We start from the raw sequence: 17459 nt of genomic DNA on the forward strand, positions 1-17459 counted from the left end.
AGCATGAGAATTTATCTATTTTTATTGGTTGCCAGGGACGGGTTTTGAAAAAGGACTCGGGAAATGTGAGGAAGAGAAAAGGACAACCCCCTAACTCAAATGTGCTCATCCCTTTCAAAATGTTATCATGTTGGAAATCTGCCGTGTATTTAAATAATTGGAATGTTTTAAATTAACCATTTACTTTTCAAGTGACTAAGCTACTCAGAGAACGACGAAGCAGCATAAGGGGATGTTTACAAAGGGGAAAATGTGAAAATCCACCCCAGAGGACCAAAAAGTGCGAGGACTTAGTTAAGCTTTTTTTCTTCTTTTTTCCCCCCAGTTGGCAGGCTGAAAAGGGATTTTTGGCAAATGACGTGAGACACCCCTTGGTAGTTTTGAGCCCTAGCACAACAGCAGCGCGACTACAAAGGTTGAATTAAAAAAGAAAAAGAAAAGAAAAGAAATTAGCGATTGCAACACAGAAAGATATGTTGAAAAAGCAAGCCCGAGAAAATTCCCAGCAGGCTCCTCTTCGGCTCTTCCCCTCCCCCGGCTGAGCTCTGGAGGTTTTATTGCAGCGCTCCCTCCCCCCCCTCCCCCGCACGTAGGCTCTTGGAAAAAAAAAAAATCTTCCAGCCTGACTAGAAAATCAGCCTTGTTTCCTCAGAAACCGCAGCTGCTGCTAGCAGAAAACACGTCAGGCTGGCCCTCCAACACGCACAGATGTGCCTTTGTAAATCCATATAAATGCTGAGAAGGATTGCGTGCTGAGGGCAAATATCCTCCCCTCAGAGGATGGGACCAAGGCAAATGGCAGACTGTTCCGTCTTTCTTAACACCATCTCCCCACCGCCACTGCTCCCTCCCATTTATTTTTAATGGTTGTTGCTTAATTTGTTAGAGTGACTTAAAGAACAACAAAACCTGGTGCTGTCCTAAATACGAAAACTCGGAAACTTAGGGGGAGAAGCCCACTCCTCGAATACCAGCCTTGCTGTTGCCCTAAAAGCTTTGCAGAGTTGGGAGGCTGGGGTCTGTTTTGTATTTTGGGCCTTTTTTTTTTTTTTTGAGGTCATGTATTAAAGGAATAGGCACCAAAGATACAGATCTTTTCTGAGGGGATTTGGAAATAGTGGAAGAAACACAGAGGGGGGGAAGTTTCTGCTGACCTCGGAGAAAGCTTAAAATAAAATGCTGCATTAAAATTTACTGTAAGGCAAGGATCGTTGTTTACTGTGCCCTCGCTAAGCTGTAACTCCACCCTCAGCTGCTTTTTTCCCTTGTTTCCATCTCCCTCTTTCTCCCGTCCTCTTTTCCCACTCTCTCTTTTTAATATAACTTTCAGGCTGGATGAGTTGCAACTCGTTCTGCGTAATTAAAATGAGTGGATGATGGTTGAAAAGGGATGGAAAATAGGGCCGGGGGGGGGGGAAGGGCTGAGGGAGGAAGCTGCGAGGGCTGGAGCGCTACTGCTGAAGCAGACAAAAACAGGTCTGGTCGCGCCGCGGTGGGGGAGGGGCGCGCGGGCTGCCATTGGCGCGCTGCGGGGCTCGGGCGCAGCTGTGGGAGCGGGGCGCACGATGGCAGTTACTGCGCCGGCACGCCGCGGCCATTTGTCTCCTCGCCGCGCGCCGGAGCCAAGTGCGGGCTCCTCAGCCCCGGCTGGCGGGAAAACTCACTCGGGGCCTTTGGGTTTTCTTCCTCTTCTTCTTCTTCTTCTTCTTCTTCTCCCCCCGCCTTCTTTTCAGCAGCGCACAAGCAGAGCTCTCAAAGTTTCTCTCCCCCCCCCCCCAGCCCAGTGTTGTTTACTTCCCTCTCTTAACAATAGCTTTACAGAATTGTTTTACATTATTTTTGTACTTCCTGCAAATCTGCCCGTGATGTCTTACTCAGAAAAAAAACGTTCTCCCCTTTAACAAAACACGGCATATCCCGCATAGTACAGAGTTACACACGAAAAGAGCTAACCCAGTTCAGTGCTTATTTCTGTTTGACAGTTTAGTTGCAAGCTGGCCAAACTGACACTTTTTTTTCCCGCTAGTCCCTTTTTTAAAGTATGGTTTTAGGGCTAGAGCCAGAATTCTTCCTGTAGCTGCATCACACACTAATCTGTGATTTGTAAATTAGATCCTTTTTCACTTGGTATATAATTCTGTTTATACTAATAATGCAGCTAAGTATCTAAATACTATGGTTATCCTGAATGTAAAGAACCAGCTTATTCTAAGGAGCTGGACAAGTTAAGGAGAAGATAAATACAACTATATGTGTATTTGTTGCATTCTTGGGGAGAGGCTGTGAACCAGATTATTAATCTTTTTGTAATGTAGCAATTCGAAAAGAAGTTACACATATAAAACTTCAAACATACATTATGCACTTAATTAAAGTCTTGAAGCTGAGATAGATGTTTTTCTGCATGTGTATTTTTATCGTAAGTAAAGGATTTTATCACTTTGACAAAGTGATTTAGTTCACATTCAAACAGTTCTTTCCCTTAGGAGGCCATTGCTTACTAATACGGAAGTAAGTTTTTAAATTGAGATCTACCTTAAATTTATCTTTTTTCTCTCGGAAAAGATCAGCTCAAATTAAAATATAGAAGGACTCTCCCCCCCTCCCCCCCCCCGCCATGTAATGAGTAGGAGGGACAAAAGTTGTGACAGGGAAGGTACTGATTAGTTGCTGTCAGTCTGCACAGATTAACACCTATTTTTAGGTTTTTGAACCTCTTGAGTAATACTAGTTAAATTGGCACAGGTTAATAAGTTGGGGTCCGCAGAGCCTCTTAACTGTTCACTGTGAAATTTGAATTAAAGAGACAGTCTCACATTGTCAACGTGATGAGAAAGGTTTATATGCCTAATGTATTTACTGCATATTTGTAGTTGTGTGGGTGTGCCTGTAAGCATAGAACATACATAGGTCTGGAAAATGAAAGTTAAATCAATTACTTTGGGCATATTAATACAAATACATACATATAAAGTTAGAAGATGCTTTGTCTTTGCAGAATACATCAGCAGGGAAATAGAATGTCTCTGAAAGGAAACATTTTTTCTCTTCCTGTATAGATGTGGCATTTAAAAATAAAACTATCTTTTTTTCATGCGTTCTCTCCCTGTCCTCCCCCCATTATATCATTATACTGTTACACTGACACCCACTGGTAAAAGTTGATCTGAGATCATGATTGTACACTGAGCCTCTTGATGAAGCAACAGCTATGATTGAAGAATAAAAAGTAAAATAAGGACCAAATAATAGTTTCTTCCCTTTCCTCCCCCCACAAAAACCTTGGGATGTTCTTCATTTTTATTTTTCATGAAGAGCAAAAGTATGGCTGCCCCAGACATAAGAGGGGAGACCTCAGTGTTGTTCTCTTAAAATATAACAACATAGAAATAATTGCATTAGAAGCACTTTTTCTAGACATTTGTATGTTTTGGGACAGACAGCAGGTTGGCACGGAGGTGAACAGGAAAGGATAATAAGTGTTAATAACTTCTGTATTTAACACTATTCCCCAGGTAAAACAATTTGAAGGAAAACAGAAATAATGGTCATGCTAGAAATGTATTTTTTTCAGGCACTGACCTGGTTGTATCAAAGCAGAGATGAATGCCAGTGGTGTGCAAGTCATTTCAGTCTGTTTACCATTTAATTCGAAGTTGTCAGTGGTCTTGAAAGCCACTTGTGTTGGAGAAACAAGGCTCATTTTATTGAAATCTACCACTGCACCAAAATCTGGTTTGTGAGAGTGTCGTTCCATAGCCCTGCCTAGCACAAGAACAATACCATGCAATTACACTGTTTCAGGCTCTGAAATAGGCTTTCTTCCAAAACACCCTCCCCTTATATTATTAGATGTGTTCCTATTAATGAAATGATTGATTGAAAATCTTCCTGTGTTTATGTTGTTTGGGCAGCAGTAGTTTGGATTTCCCCTGTCTAGACTAAAATTGTAACCAGTGGAGATGCATGGGACAGCTGTTTGTAAACTCTTAGTGAGACATAACAAATGAACTACAGCAAAAACTGTCAGTGACTGGCTTTCTTGTAAATACAGCAATACAGTCTTTGTTTGAAGGGGGAAGGGGAACCTCAGTAGAAATGTATACAGAAACAAAATGGACTCCACAAAACATAAAAGTGTTGAAAAGACCTGCCAGGGCTGTGTAGTTAAGAAATTAAAACTCTAGCCTTTCACCTTTGAGATTGCAGTTCAAGTCTTTCTTTACATTCTGTGTAATATGAGCTTCAGAGTATAAAATCAGTCTCCAGAGTTCCCAATTTACTGCTTATAATTGGAAAACAGGGCAAGTTCTGGGGTGTAGTTCTTCAGGAAAAGTTGTAGGAAGAATCTTGACTCAAGTACTTACTATATCCTCCTCTAGACTAACCTGTGCAATATATGTGTGTTTGCATATGTATGGCATGTATATATGTACATATATGTGTAGGGAAAAATTATGGAGAAATCTGTACAAGAATGGTCATTGGGGTTTAAGGTTTATGTAAGGTTCTCATGCCTGAATATGTACTATTGCACTGAATATTACCTTATATGCACACTATCACACAGAAGTGCTAAGTTTAGAAAACTACAGAAGGCTGTTTGCAATTGATTTATTTTGTTGTTTTATCTTGAACAATAATAAGCGTGAAGAGGGGGCTTAATTTGAAATTGAGACAAGCTGGAAAGAAACATTAGCATGTATCCTGTAATTATCCAGAAGCACCCTTGTAGACCCAGAATAAAACCCCCAGCACAGTCAGTCATAAAGCACAATGAAGAATCAGAGTTTGTGAGGAGGGGGGATGTCGATAGCTGCCACAGCCTTTCAGTTCTCCTGCTTTCCCTGGGTATCGCTCCTATTTTGTTTGCTTGAAGAAACTGCAGCAAACAAATAAGAAAAGGGGAGAGGAGGGACAAGGGGAAAAAAGTTATATTTCATATTGCAGTATTCAAATAAAATATTTAAAAAGCTGTAAATAGTTTTATAGTCATTGTTTATGGACTCTAGAATTTTTAATATTTCAACATGTAATTGAATTCTGAAGCCAAGATTCTGCAGTTAATCCGACTTTTATAAGTGAGCTATTTGCTAGAAGTAACTTTGAGAAGAATTTGGACTTAAATTTGGGGGGGGGGTTACGGATATATGATGAAAGCTAAATGCTAATTGTTCCGCAAAAATCATACATTGTGCGCTTGCTTGGGTGAGTAGAAGTCCCAATTTGTGTAAGTAGTTCAAGCATTTGAGAAACCTAATTGTTTGATTCGTGTATGCAAATTCAGGCTTTGTGTATGTGAATAGTGGAACGTGTGTTTTTGGAGGATGTTTCTTCAGTGCTGCGTTCATTTTTCTCTATTACAACGTATAGAGAACTCGAGTAAAATGGAATAAGAACACTCTTTATCAGTTTATTTATCTAGGCTTTTACTATTCTGGGCCCTACTTAGAACTGAAATTAATCCTAGTAATGTGTTTATTTGCATGCCCAATTGAAATATTCAGCATAAAGCTGGACTAGATTTCAGTGCCATTTCTTCCCTTCAATTCCAGGGAAGTGTTTTGCTGTTGTGAACTAGAAAAGTGTGGAGGAGTTATGGTACTGACTGGAGTGCTTGTTCTCTCCCAGTAAACTCTTAAATCCTGATACCAGAAGGGTCAAAAACTGGCCAGCTGTGACATCTGAATAATTTTTAAGGCTGTTACTCCAGTCAGAGTATTAATCAATCTTTGTACCTTTGGAGGGGAGAGGGGGGAATGGCACAGCCAAAAATAATTCAAGAAAAAAAACTCAGACCATAAGCAAAAATAATTCAGTTCAGCTGAGTCTTGTGTCACAGATTTACCTTTTCAAGATATGGTATGAAATACAGAACATAACACAAGGGATTCCTCCTGTGTGACTATTTGGCAGGTGTGTTGATACTTTGTTGTGGAAACCATCTCTTCCAAACCTGTACTCTCAATCTGAAAATGCCCAGATGTTGCCCAACTGAATTTTCCAGATGTTGTCAGTATTAGCCACACTCTATATGGTATGATATTGATACGGGAGAAATGGATGTCAGGAAGCATTTTCTAACCAGTTAAGAGGTAGGGATCAGGTTTTAAGAGTCTGTGTTCTCTCTCCTGGCAATTGCCTAGGCCTTTTTCCCTTGTAATGTACAGTTGCACGCACCATCTTGGTCCTGTTCTTGATCGCATCACATCCCTATGGCAACTACATTGATTTAGCTGAATATAAAGTATCAGACACACATTTAGTATGTTTTAAATAACTTAAGAGAAATATTGTTCAATCTTTTTTTATATGAAGGTGAACGTTTCCCTTGCTTTTAATTGTTCATCCTCTCTCTTCCAATCTGTTCTGATTTTTTTTTCCATTGAAAATGAGAAGTGTCATTTTTATGTTAACCAGTTCTTCTCAAAATCACACTGTAGAAAGTTCTGATGTATCAGTCCCACAAGGGAAGGTGGAATGGGGAAGCATAGCTATAATAAAGAATCAGTTTCTTCTTCTGAGTCAGGATTAGGTAATGAGTGAGTAGAACCCTGTGTAAGCTAGAAAAAAATAATAGGAAATTAATTATGTAGGGTAGGTCCTCTGGTGAGCAATCGCGCCTTGGTGTGACTTTTTGTTTATTCATGTTTTTACTCTCATAAAAGTAACTTCTTTCTTTCTTTTTTCTTCCCCAGCAAAAGCAAAAAAAAAAAAAAAGTCATTTTAGGGCAAGACTGTGGCAATTGTGCTAAGTTACAAAAAGGTGCTCTCTCGTGTTCTCTTAGACAGCCTAGCTGAATCTCAAAAATAAGTTACCCATTCCATGACAAGTAAGAATAAAGAATGCAATTTACAATTGGAATAGGTTGGGAGAAACAGTAAAGGGTTTGAAGTTAAAGCCATGTTTCTTAAACTGAGAGTGCTCTCTACATTGTGTGCCTCCTCACCTAAAAACCTTTTTTAACCCACGCACCCAAAATGATGATGTTTAAGGTGCAGGAAGCTTTTTCTCCTGAGCACAATAGGAATAGGTTGAATCTTTTGAAAACAGTTTCTGTTTTTCAAACACCTTTTCTTTTTCAGCATAGATAATTAACGCCTTCTTCACAGTGCTTGCTGCCCTTGATACATCTGTTACCTTTGACAGATCCTTTCTGTTTGCCACCTCTTCCTAACACGCTTCCAATATTTTCAGCACAAAATACCTTAGCATCTTTGATGTTGGTTGTATACTGGCTCAATTAAATAAGAAAGCTGCTGACAGAATGGTATAGAGTTGAAACGTAAAGCTTTATTTCTGTGAAGATTTTGTCCTTGGTCACTTACCTTCATTTTTTTGCTGCAAGTTGTTTGACTGCTTTTAGGTAAAATTGTTAAGTTGTTTAAGACATGGAGTTTTAGCTAGGGCTTTATTTCACTTTTACAGGTTATATGTTCAGTAACTAAGTACACAGAGAGGTAGGAAAGAGGGAGTGGGGAGTACACTGCAATTGCAGCTTTGAAAAACAAAACCCCACCCTGCTAGTGAGGGTGGCTTTAAAACATCCCTTTCTGGACCTTTCTGGAATATTTAAAAACATGGCGCTGTAGCTATTCATTACCACCCCCTAGTGGCTGGTGGAGGGCATCTGGCATTTAAGCAAGCCGATCAGACTTTATCTGGAGAGGGTTATTGGGTCGTGTTCGTGGGCCCCACTGGGTTGCCTGAGCTGTGGGAGTGGAGACCCCAGTGGGGCAGACTGGGACATCAGTGGAGGGGCTGCAGGGTTTTAACCCTTTTCAGCCTTGTCTTGAGCAGTGTCCCTCCACAGCTGAAACCTGCGGTCATGCACGGGGGCAGTTGCTGTAGGAGCCCTGTGGCAGCGGACTTAAGGAGGTGAGGTTTTACAATTCACCGTTTGGGGAGTGCAGTATTATAATGAAATACAGTGCTGAACAAGAGAAATGAGGCGTACTAATGGATTAGCAAAGGTGCAGACACAATACCTAAAGAAAAAGCTGTTTAATATTTCTAGTAATTGTTACTGTTTATGTCACACAGTATGATGGCAGTTTTTTCAGGATTTCCCATATATTAGAATGATTGAGGATGAAAGGTTTGAATTTTGTATTTATAATATATACCGCTCTTTTCTTAAAGAAAATTAAATAGTGACTACCCCTAGATTTCAGTCTCAGTACTACAGTCATTTTGATCTCTACGTTGTCAAACAAATAAACATCAAAAGCTAATTTTCAGTGTAGTTACTCTGTTTCATGCAGCGTTCTAGAGTGAAGGAAGTGATTATATGCTACATATATATGAAAAATAATGTATGACAGACCTGCATCTTACCACACTAGTCCACAAAAAATACAAAAGAATTTGAGCTGTGAATATATGTTTTACAGCAGGAAAACAATGTTCATGCACATGTGTATGTGTGCATGTGTATCTTATGTATTTCATCTTCCAGTGACAACAGCAGATTAACATGTTAATTGTTGAGTAATCCACTATATGCATTTGCTGCTGATCAACGGTTTGTGGTAACTTAAGAGGAGTAAGTTATCTCCAAACTGTAAGGGATGAGAGCATGCTCACAGCTAGTTTGTGTGCTACATGTTCTTGCAGTAGAGTCTCCTATAGTAACTTGCAAGTGTACACTATCAGATCCGTATACAATCTCAAATGTCAGTTTATCCCAAATTTGTAATGGTTGTTTCCTGGTGCTGATCCAAATTTGTCTGTGACTATATGTCTTTTTGAGGTTACAGGAATTGTCTCATTGCCATGTAACCCACAAATTTTTATTCTCTCCTGACTTGCTTCTAATATATACAATTCTGAAGTAAGTATCATCTCCTACCAGGTTGATGGGTATCTCTTTTAGTTAGCTAATATCTAGAGTCTAATTTTTTGCTTCTTAGGGATTGGCCTTGTTCCCAGGATTTTGCAAAATATTTGCAATGGGAGACTAAAACAGCAGGTTAGTCAATATCATGTCCAAAAATGTATATTAGGCATGATGTTAAAGACATGGGTGGTTTGGGGGGGGGGGTAAATAAGCTTCCCAAAAAACGTTCAAGAATGTGAGCAGGACAGATCTGTTCCACTAAACAGCTTTTAAGAACGTGAGACATCATTGTGTTTTATCTCCAATACCGGCGGACCAAGGAGAGAGCTCTTACAGGGAGCTGCGTCCTTGAGCTGCTGTGTTGTCTGTACATGCTAATAAGGAGAATGAGGAGAATTAATAAGCAAGTTCAAGATGCAGCAGTTTCTTGAAAATCTTTTCAAACCTTTTTAACACAAAATGGCACACAAAGTTATTCTGTCATTTAAGAAGACATCATTTTGTTATTTAGTTTAGTAATTTTGGATTTAAACAGTTGTGGCTGCAAAAATCAGAACCCTTGAGTCTTACTGTTGCTAGACCTGGTGAGCTAAGAGGTAAATGACTGACATCACAAAGCAAAATAAATTAAAATGAAAGTCTAAGGAAAAGTGGATGCCAAGTTTAATAAAGAATTGTCCTGAACTGGGTCGCGTTGTATCCAGCTTTTACACCAGTCAAACTATAAGGAAATGGCATTTACTTAACCAAAAGGCCTTGACTAAGTAGTCCCAGTGGAATCTTTGTATGGAGAGTGAGGAGATCTCAGCTGATCTCTTCATAATTCATGAGATTTATGCTGCGCGGCTGTCATGGCTTCGTTTCAGACATAGATTCAGGGTTATAACAGAGGTGTGTTTTTGGTATGTTTGTTAAAGGATTGCCCAGGGAAGGTGCCCAGCCCACCCATGCTACAACCCTGAAACCTGGCTTGAAGTACATGCATGATAACCATTAAAAATAAACAAAACTGGTGGCAGTGAGCAAAAAAAAAGGGAGGAGGGGAGGAAGGGTTGTCTCAGTTACCAAAGTGTATTCCTACAGCTTTGCATACATTAAAAGCTGTGTACACCCTCAGTAAGTCCTTGAAGCACTGCCAGAAACTAGTGTGGGTCATGTAGGTTTGTCCCTGCACCAATGAGAAGAAAGAGAACCATATTTTACAATTGTTGAATTCTAAATTGCTTTAAAAGGAAGCCAAAGCGAGTAGATATTACAGCTAGCTAGGCTGGATTTCATAAAGATCTGGATGACTACAGCAATATTCATCTTTGAAAATAAGAAACTTCTTAAGGATTTTGAAAATGAAACACTGGATTTACTTCCTGTCACCTTTGTTTAAAAAAGATGAGTTCAGAACTGATGGCAGGGAGGAATGGACTGATGGGAAAATCTTAAAAGCCAAAAATCTGTGCTAGAAAAGAATTATGAGCTTGCATCTGCACCAAGCCTTACAGCACTGTGCATGCAGGCTATTTTCTGCACCCGGTTCAGCAAGGTTATTGTGTGGAAGTACTAGCTGGAGCCATATTTACTTAGCTTTGCACCCAAGCTAATGAGTCCCATTTATAGGTTGTTGGGACTACAGAGCTTTCCCCCTTTGCCCTACCTACCATGAAGTCCTATGAAAGGCAAAGGACAAGTGTAGGTAAAAGAACAAAATAATCTGGTTATAGACTGGCCAGTTTGATGCAGTTTGTCATATCACAGTTGAGCAAGAAGTGCACCCCAATAGTGAGAAGGTGATTTGACAGTAATTCAGAAGAGAACGTGTGTATTTCCTCATCCTTTTCCAGTTTTGTTATCATGGGGAATAGAGAGTCCTTTCTGATTTGACTGATCTTTACAGGAGTGTGAAAAACACAGTATTACAATATGCAATTATTATGTACATTTGTTTTTTGTTGCACATGCTTTAGAAGTGCCGGAAGCATGCTTTTTCAGTAAGTAGGCAGTTGGCAAAAACTCTCTAGATTAGCGGAGAAGCTGTGTGCTGTAATTCTTCAGCAAATGACCATTGAGTATACAATCTGCAGCCAGCAGGGCAAATGTAGTCCACGAAATTCTCATGCGTCACCCGTGGGAACGGTAATGACCAAAAGTCTAGAATATTTTGCCTTGTTCAGAGGTGCTCCAGCCTACTGCATTTCTTGCCAGAGTAGCTGTAACCCTCTCGCCTGCCAATTGCATATTGTGGCTCCGTTAGATAAACCCTGAAGAGCTCAGACCAAAGTCTGAAAGCAGCGTTAAGCGTATGTTGTATTGGGAGTTTTTGCCTAGGTAGTTAAATGTAGATCAATGATCCTTTTCAGCATTAGTGTTAACAGGAGATTGTATGGAATATGCATACATTGGAAATGGTTATTGCTTATTTTTGGCTTCCAGAAAGAAGATAGGAAGGGGCTCTGTGACCCATGTCTTTTGTGGAGTTAGTTATTTTGTCCTTGATAACTTTGCTACCTCATATTCTGTTGTTTGGATAACAGTCTGAGTATTAAGTGCAGTTGTAATTTTTTGTTAACAGTATGCCACTTCCTTTGGCTCTTGCTCAGTTTCAGCTAATCCTATCTCAAACAAACTCTTGATGAGACAAAAAGGAGTTGGACTGAATTGAGGAATGAATCAATGCTGAGTATGGCTTTGGGGATGACCAAATTATAATAGTTCTTTGTGTCGTCTAATCATTAGGTAGTAAAATTCTGTTCCAGAAAGGTATTCAGCATTGCTCCTCAGGATTTGCATCTGTTACATCTCTCTTGCTTTCTGAGAGGAAGGTGAAAATTAAACACTTGGTGCATGATTTACTGCAAGTCTTTTGTTTGTGATGCAGTATTGTTCCTCGAATTGGGGGCTATGTGAATCTTTTATTTAAAAGCAAAACAAAAATACTGAGTAAGTCTCATTCCCTCTGGTTAAAAAAAAGAAAATAAGAGAGACTTCAGGGCTACTCCCCAGCTTGTTTCAGGGCACTCCATACATTATTCAGCAGGGATCCTGCAGGATGAGTGAGGTAATGAATATTTTTCCATCTTGTAATTGAGTTAAAAAAAATTAAAACATTGTTCTACAATGACGTTTTAGAATACTACCTGAGCAGTAGTGGTCTTGGGTACAGTAGCCCAAGTTGGCCCGTTTTAGAGACTATGTAGGTTGTGCTAGTGGGAGATGGGAACTTCATCCCATCACATGTTGGGGATGGCCCACAGGACCTCTTGGCACCATCCTGGTCCAAGCCTGGTGGCTGTGCTTAGACCAGTTCCCTGGCTGCCAGCCAGTCTCTGGGGTGCCTAGGGGGGAGGCAGTTGGGAGCAGGAGGTTATAATGAATTACCCTGGCAGGAGAGGTATGGTCCAGCAGTTGGGTACTACTTCTTAGACAACTAATGGCATCTGATATAGTTGATCTGCAATGTATCACTAATAAACACACTCTAGAATATTACCTGGTCGTTCACCTGCCACTACTTACCTAGTGTTCTAGTCCAGAAGTGCAGGATACCGTACTGTGGTTTTATTTTATTAAAAGCAAAAAGGCTGTGTGACTTCAGAAAAGGCATCAGTAACAGTACTTGAAAGTTGCTTTTATATTTAAATAAAATATGCGACAGGTAGGCCCATTTGAGTATATGAGTATACTGTGAGGAATGAAAAGTAGGCTGAAGTAGAGATGGAGGGGGACATTGAGCAGAGATTCAGTGCAGTGCCTGGGGAAAAGCTACTGTATCTACTATAGTAACATGAATTCAAGAGTCGTTCATTTAAGAACCAAGTCTTTTTTTTTAATGATGCACTGAATTTTTCACTGTAAAAGAACCCCCCCAAAAGATAATATATTCACATCTGTACAGTCAGATGTACAGTCAGAACAGACAACTAAAACGGGAAATAGTTAACTGCCACAAATAAGTATATTATGAGAAGTTCTTAATTTATCTCTGTGCTGAAGCAATAATGAATCTCTAGTTCACTTTTTGTTTATTGGACATAAAGTGATATATTTTGGTGAGGATTAAGAGAAAGATGATGCTTGCCTGGTTCTTGAGGATACAAAATTTGCTCTTTTGCTTGGATGGATAATGTGGGTGCTGATTGAAGTACACTCTCATTCCCACTAGAGGGGGGTCCTCTCAGGCTAGGCTGTAATGCGTTTTGGCTTTTTTTTTTTTTTTTTTTTTTTTTTTGAAACTCAGCCTGAGGAAAACCTCACATTGTCCCATATCTTGTTTCAGTACTTTATACTGTGTATCTTACGGTGTCAGCAGTTTACTCACCTCTTGCTGATCTTAACTGCATTTCATACAAAGAGGTGAAGAGCAAACGTGAATGGACTAATACAGTGGTACAGTACTAAATGCAGTAGTAACAAAGAATACAGAGGGTGTTTTATTGCATCATCCTCATCATGAAGACAAGTATTTTATCACAGAAGTGGTGTGATCGCTCTTGGAAAAACACAAGTGGTGTTATCAGGCCTGTGCAATAACATTTTTGATTAGAATTATCATCTGCACTGATAGCTACACACTGAGCCATTTTATTGTCTGTGTGAGCCTTACGTTTCTATATGTAAAAGAAAATACTTCTGTTTGTAAAAGAGACTAAGAATATGTTGCATCTTTTTTTCTTTTTTTTTCTTTTTTTTTTTTTTACTGTTTGATGTCATAATTTGTTGTTGTTCTTGGTTTCTCAGTGAAAAGAAAGAGAACTGACTTTTGTAAAAGGGCTGGCTGTAGTGCCATCTTCCCTTGTGTGTACTGCAACATCTCTTTCCACTGGGAGAGTGGGAGCTGCCTAGGCATGACCCATGTGTTGCTAATCCCACCTCATTATGCAGCAAAGACTCCCAGATGGTGCAGGGACCTCTCTACAGGTGGAGCCTGACCCAGCAGAGCTTGGTCTGGCCTGTGCTGGGCTTCTGCAGCTGGGAGGAGGGGGAAGGAGCGTGAAAGCAGCCCCAGGGGGGCACCTTAGCCCTGCTGGGATCACAGGAGCAGAGGAGGAAGGGGCAGCAGAGTGGTGTGGAGCAGTGAAGAGCCCGCAGCCCTGCTGGGGGCGCAGAGGGACCCAGTGATGCGGCGAAGACCACCAGGCTTTCCTGATGAATCTCCACTACAAAAAGTTTAGAACTGGTGGAGCAGAGTAATATGTATTGAAGGGTCTGGAGGTAGCAGTTACGGTATATGAACAACATAATAGCATGTAGATAAACCTGAGTTGGTTTTAAACCAGCTTGCTCATGTTTTGGAATGTGGGTAGCCGAGGTAGCAGGGTGTTACGCCAAAGCAATTAGCCAAGTGGAAATGGATGTTCGCAATGTAGATGGGTACCACATTAACCCTAGCTGGATTGCTTCTGATATGGGAATTACTTGAATAGCTTCTGAAAAAAGTACATGACTAGGGCACTGTACTGTGACATACTGTTATTTCCAGTCCAGCCTCTGATTATTCTCTTTTTGGCCTTGGGCAAGTCACTTAACCCCTCTGTCTGTTTCTTCATCTGTAAAGTATATTATGGATATTTATCAGTCTCACCAGGACTGATTGTTTAATATTTATAAAGTGCCTGAAGGATTAGAAGCTTAATATAAGTAGCTAATACATATCACTTCAGATTGATTTTATTTACTTGGATTTTTTTTCCTACCTCCTACTGAATGAGATCCCATTTTGTAGCCTCTTAGTGCCATTCCTAATCAGCTGGACAGGTCACAATTGGGTAACATGAGGTTCATTTTCTCCTTTCATTCTTAGTTCCTATAAATCCTTTATCCTCCCTCCCTTTTTCTTCCCCCTTTTTTTAATTTAGAGATGAAGAGATGCCATATGTTGCTAGATCGTGACATAAATATATTTAAGTGCTGCCATCATTGGAAAGGCTGATAAACTAACATTATAAACCCTCTTGTTTGGGGGTTTATAACTCTGGCAGTATAATGTGCTTCAGGCTGAAACTTGACATTCATTTTTCCCCCTTGATTTGCTTTAAATCCTTCACTCTTCTTAAGTTAAACTGGAGATTAGATACATTAGTTATAGTTATACTAGTTATATAAATTATAATGCAGCAGTAGGCATTTAAAATAGGATGTAAATCAGAAGTAGAGAATTTCCTACTTGTTAAACTATGAGCCTGGGAGTAGAAATCTGGGCTGCTTTTCTTGAGTGTGTCCCTGGCTTGGCACGTGATTACTAGATTACTTAACCTTTCTCTGCCTCGCTCTTCTGTCTGTTTACTGGGATGATGATGTTTCCTGATTCACTGGACTATTGGGAAGCTTAATTAATTAGAAATCATAAATGCACTGAGATTCTCAGGTGAAAGGTGCTGCAGTGTGAAGTATTTTTAAGGAGACTAATGAAAATCATTGCGCCTGCTTTTCTGTTTCTGTAGTCGTTGTCCCAGATTAATGCATATCAACTCTTTGAGCTGTAAGATATGTGGCAACCAGTAAGGAATTTGATTTGCAGCACCACTAGATCACTTAACAGCTTGCTTTTCTCAAGCTTTCAAACATTCACTGTATCTCGCAGCCTGGTAGCCTCAGCCTTTGCATGAGGAATTTGTCTTCTCTGAATTCCACAGTTTTTAATGAATTCACTTTGCTCAAGACAGGGCAGGAGTCTGTAAGTGAGCCCTTGTGCTGCCGAGTTTCCAGTTATAGCTGTTCCACTTTGTGCTGATGCAGGAGTGCTCAGCCTAGTAGGTGGAAGAAAACAGGAGGGGAAGAACTTGGATTATTCCTGTCTTTTTAGCAGGGAATTGTCATGGCTGGTGATTCTGGTTGCTCTCAGGCAGCTTTTTGTTGTAGCCAAGACTCCATATGGAAAACAAGGTTCCGGCTGTTGGGCAGTAAGTTTTGGGACACTGAAAGATGTTCCTCACGTGGTTTAGGTTGAGAGGCCTGGTCTGTGTCTTGAAGGGTGCTTTCTGAGTTTCTCTTGAGGGTTTCTGTTGTCAGCTGTTAGTTCAGCATGTCAGCATGTACACAGGCTTCCTAGGGCTGACCCAGACTAGTGTCTTCGCTTACAGAACTCTTCTTTGCCTGGACTGTCGTGCTGTGCTCAGGAGAGGTTGTTGGTAGTGGCTAAATTTGAAATGATCTTTCTCCTTATAATTTCAGGTTGAAGTCTTGGCCTCGGAGGATGCTACATTTGGACACAAGGTGTGTAGTTTGATGCAGTTTTGTTATCGAGGTCCCATAATTTTAAATTATTGGATGTGGTGTCACAGCAGAAGGTAATTTTCAGCCTGAGAACTGAGGCTCCTGTGACGTATATCCACCAATTCAGAGATTTTAATCCCTTACGTGTGGTATTCTGGGAATGGCACATAGGCTGTTTTAGTTGTGTTATGTAGTATAAATTATTTAAGCAAAGTTTAGTTAGGGAAGCCCAGGTGGAAGACTGGAAGTTCAGCTTTCTAGTGACTTTTAAGATTGGAGTTGGCTGAGTGTTGGATTTGTTCTTGTTCCACAGATTTGCAGCTCAAAAATCCTAGTCATTATCTGCTTTGCAATCTGTTGAGTAAGCCACTTTGTTTATGATCCTTTCTCACAGTGCATCTCAAGTAGAAAGTAATACACTAAACAGCTGCATCACCCGGTGTTCAACTGTAGATCAATGCATGGCATAACAGTATACCTGTTCGAGAGATCACTTTAGGCCTACTCTGCAAAATGAATGGGGTGTATGCTAATTACTGCTTGACTTTCTTTGGCCTATGAACCTTGTGATGTTGACCATGGTTCTTAATTGAGCACTAATAGCAGATGATTTTAGGCAAGGCAGATTGTGTGTAGGCTAGATCTAGTTAGCTGAGAAAAGAGAGTGGATAGGGGAGGGGAAGAAAGAGATTGCAGGAACAGAAGGCTAAATCATGACAATGAAGAATTTCCTCCTGCTGAAAGCCCACATGCAGTGATACCACTGCAGGTGAGAAAGTAGCAGTGTTATTACTACCAAGGTGAAAAAAAAAATCAAGAAAAGATTAAATAACTTCTCCAAGTTTATATAGAATGCCATAAACAAAATTAACCCACCAAAAAAAAAATCTTTAAAGGACCTAAATATTCATGATGCCAGAACTTAAAGTTGTTGCCCTTATTGTATGTTTTATGTTGTGATATCTGATAGTGATTGAAATAAATTATTAAAAAATAAACAGAGCTACTCCAGTATTATTTGAAGTATTCAACATATGGGTATTTTCCATTTTTTATTTAATACCCAGCATGCCTACAGAATATTCACTGAATATTTGATAAACCTGGAGGGTCAGCTCTTGTGAACTCATCTCCATAATCCTTCAGATTAGCTGGGTAAACAGAAATATTACTGAAGATTATTGTAGCCAATAGCTCTCACAACTAAAACACTGTGAAGAAGACTTCTTACTGTTTTTTATGGCTAAACTTGCAAGTTATTTTTTGGTCTTAGTGTCATCTTGATGGACATCATTTGAAACACCTTTCTACCACCAAAAGATTTAAGAATTTTCTTTTGCTAAGAGTGAGATTTTGCAAAACTGAATATGTATTATTGCGAGCTCTAACACCATCTTCCAGAGACCCAAGCAACTT

General features: G+C 40.0%; 1 protein-coding gene across 7 annotated transcripts in view; it reads left to right on the forward strand.

Moving 5' to 3' along the window:
* The window catches only part of ARID1B (AT-rich interaction domain 1B), a 347057-nt gene that overhangs the window by 177927 nt on the left and 151671 nt on the right, over nt 1-17459 (forward strand). For 5 of the 7 annotated variants that reach the window (XM_067293600.1, XM_067293595.1, XM_013958989.2 and 2 more), the window contains one exon: nt 16002-16043. The exons of the other annotated variants lie outside the window; for them this stretch is intronic. In XM_067293600.1, coding sequence (XP_067149701.1) covers nt 16002-16043 — 42 coding nt within the window. The remainder of the gene's footprint in view (nt 1-16001; nt 16044-17459) is intronic. 7 annotated transcript variants of the gene reach the window in all.

This window comes from Apteryx mantelli, chromosome 3, assembly GCF_036417845.1.
Source record: "Apteryx mantelli isolate bAptMan1 chromosome 3, bAptMan1.hap1, whole genome shotgun sequence".
NCBI classification, from domain to species: Eukaryota; Metazoa; Chordata; class Aves; order Apterygiformes; family Apterygidae; genus Apteryx; species Apteryx mantelli.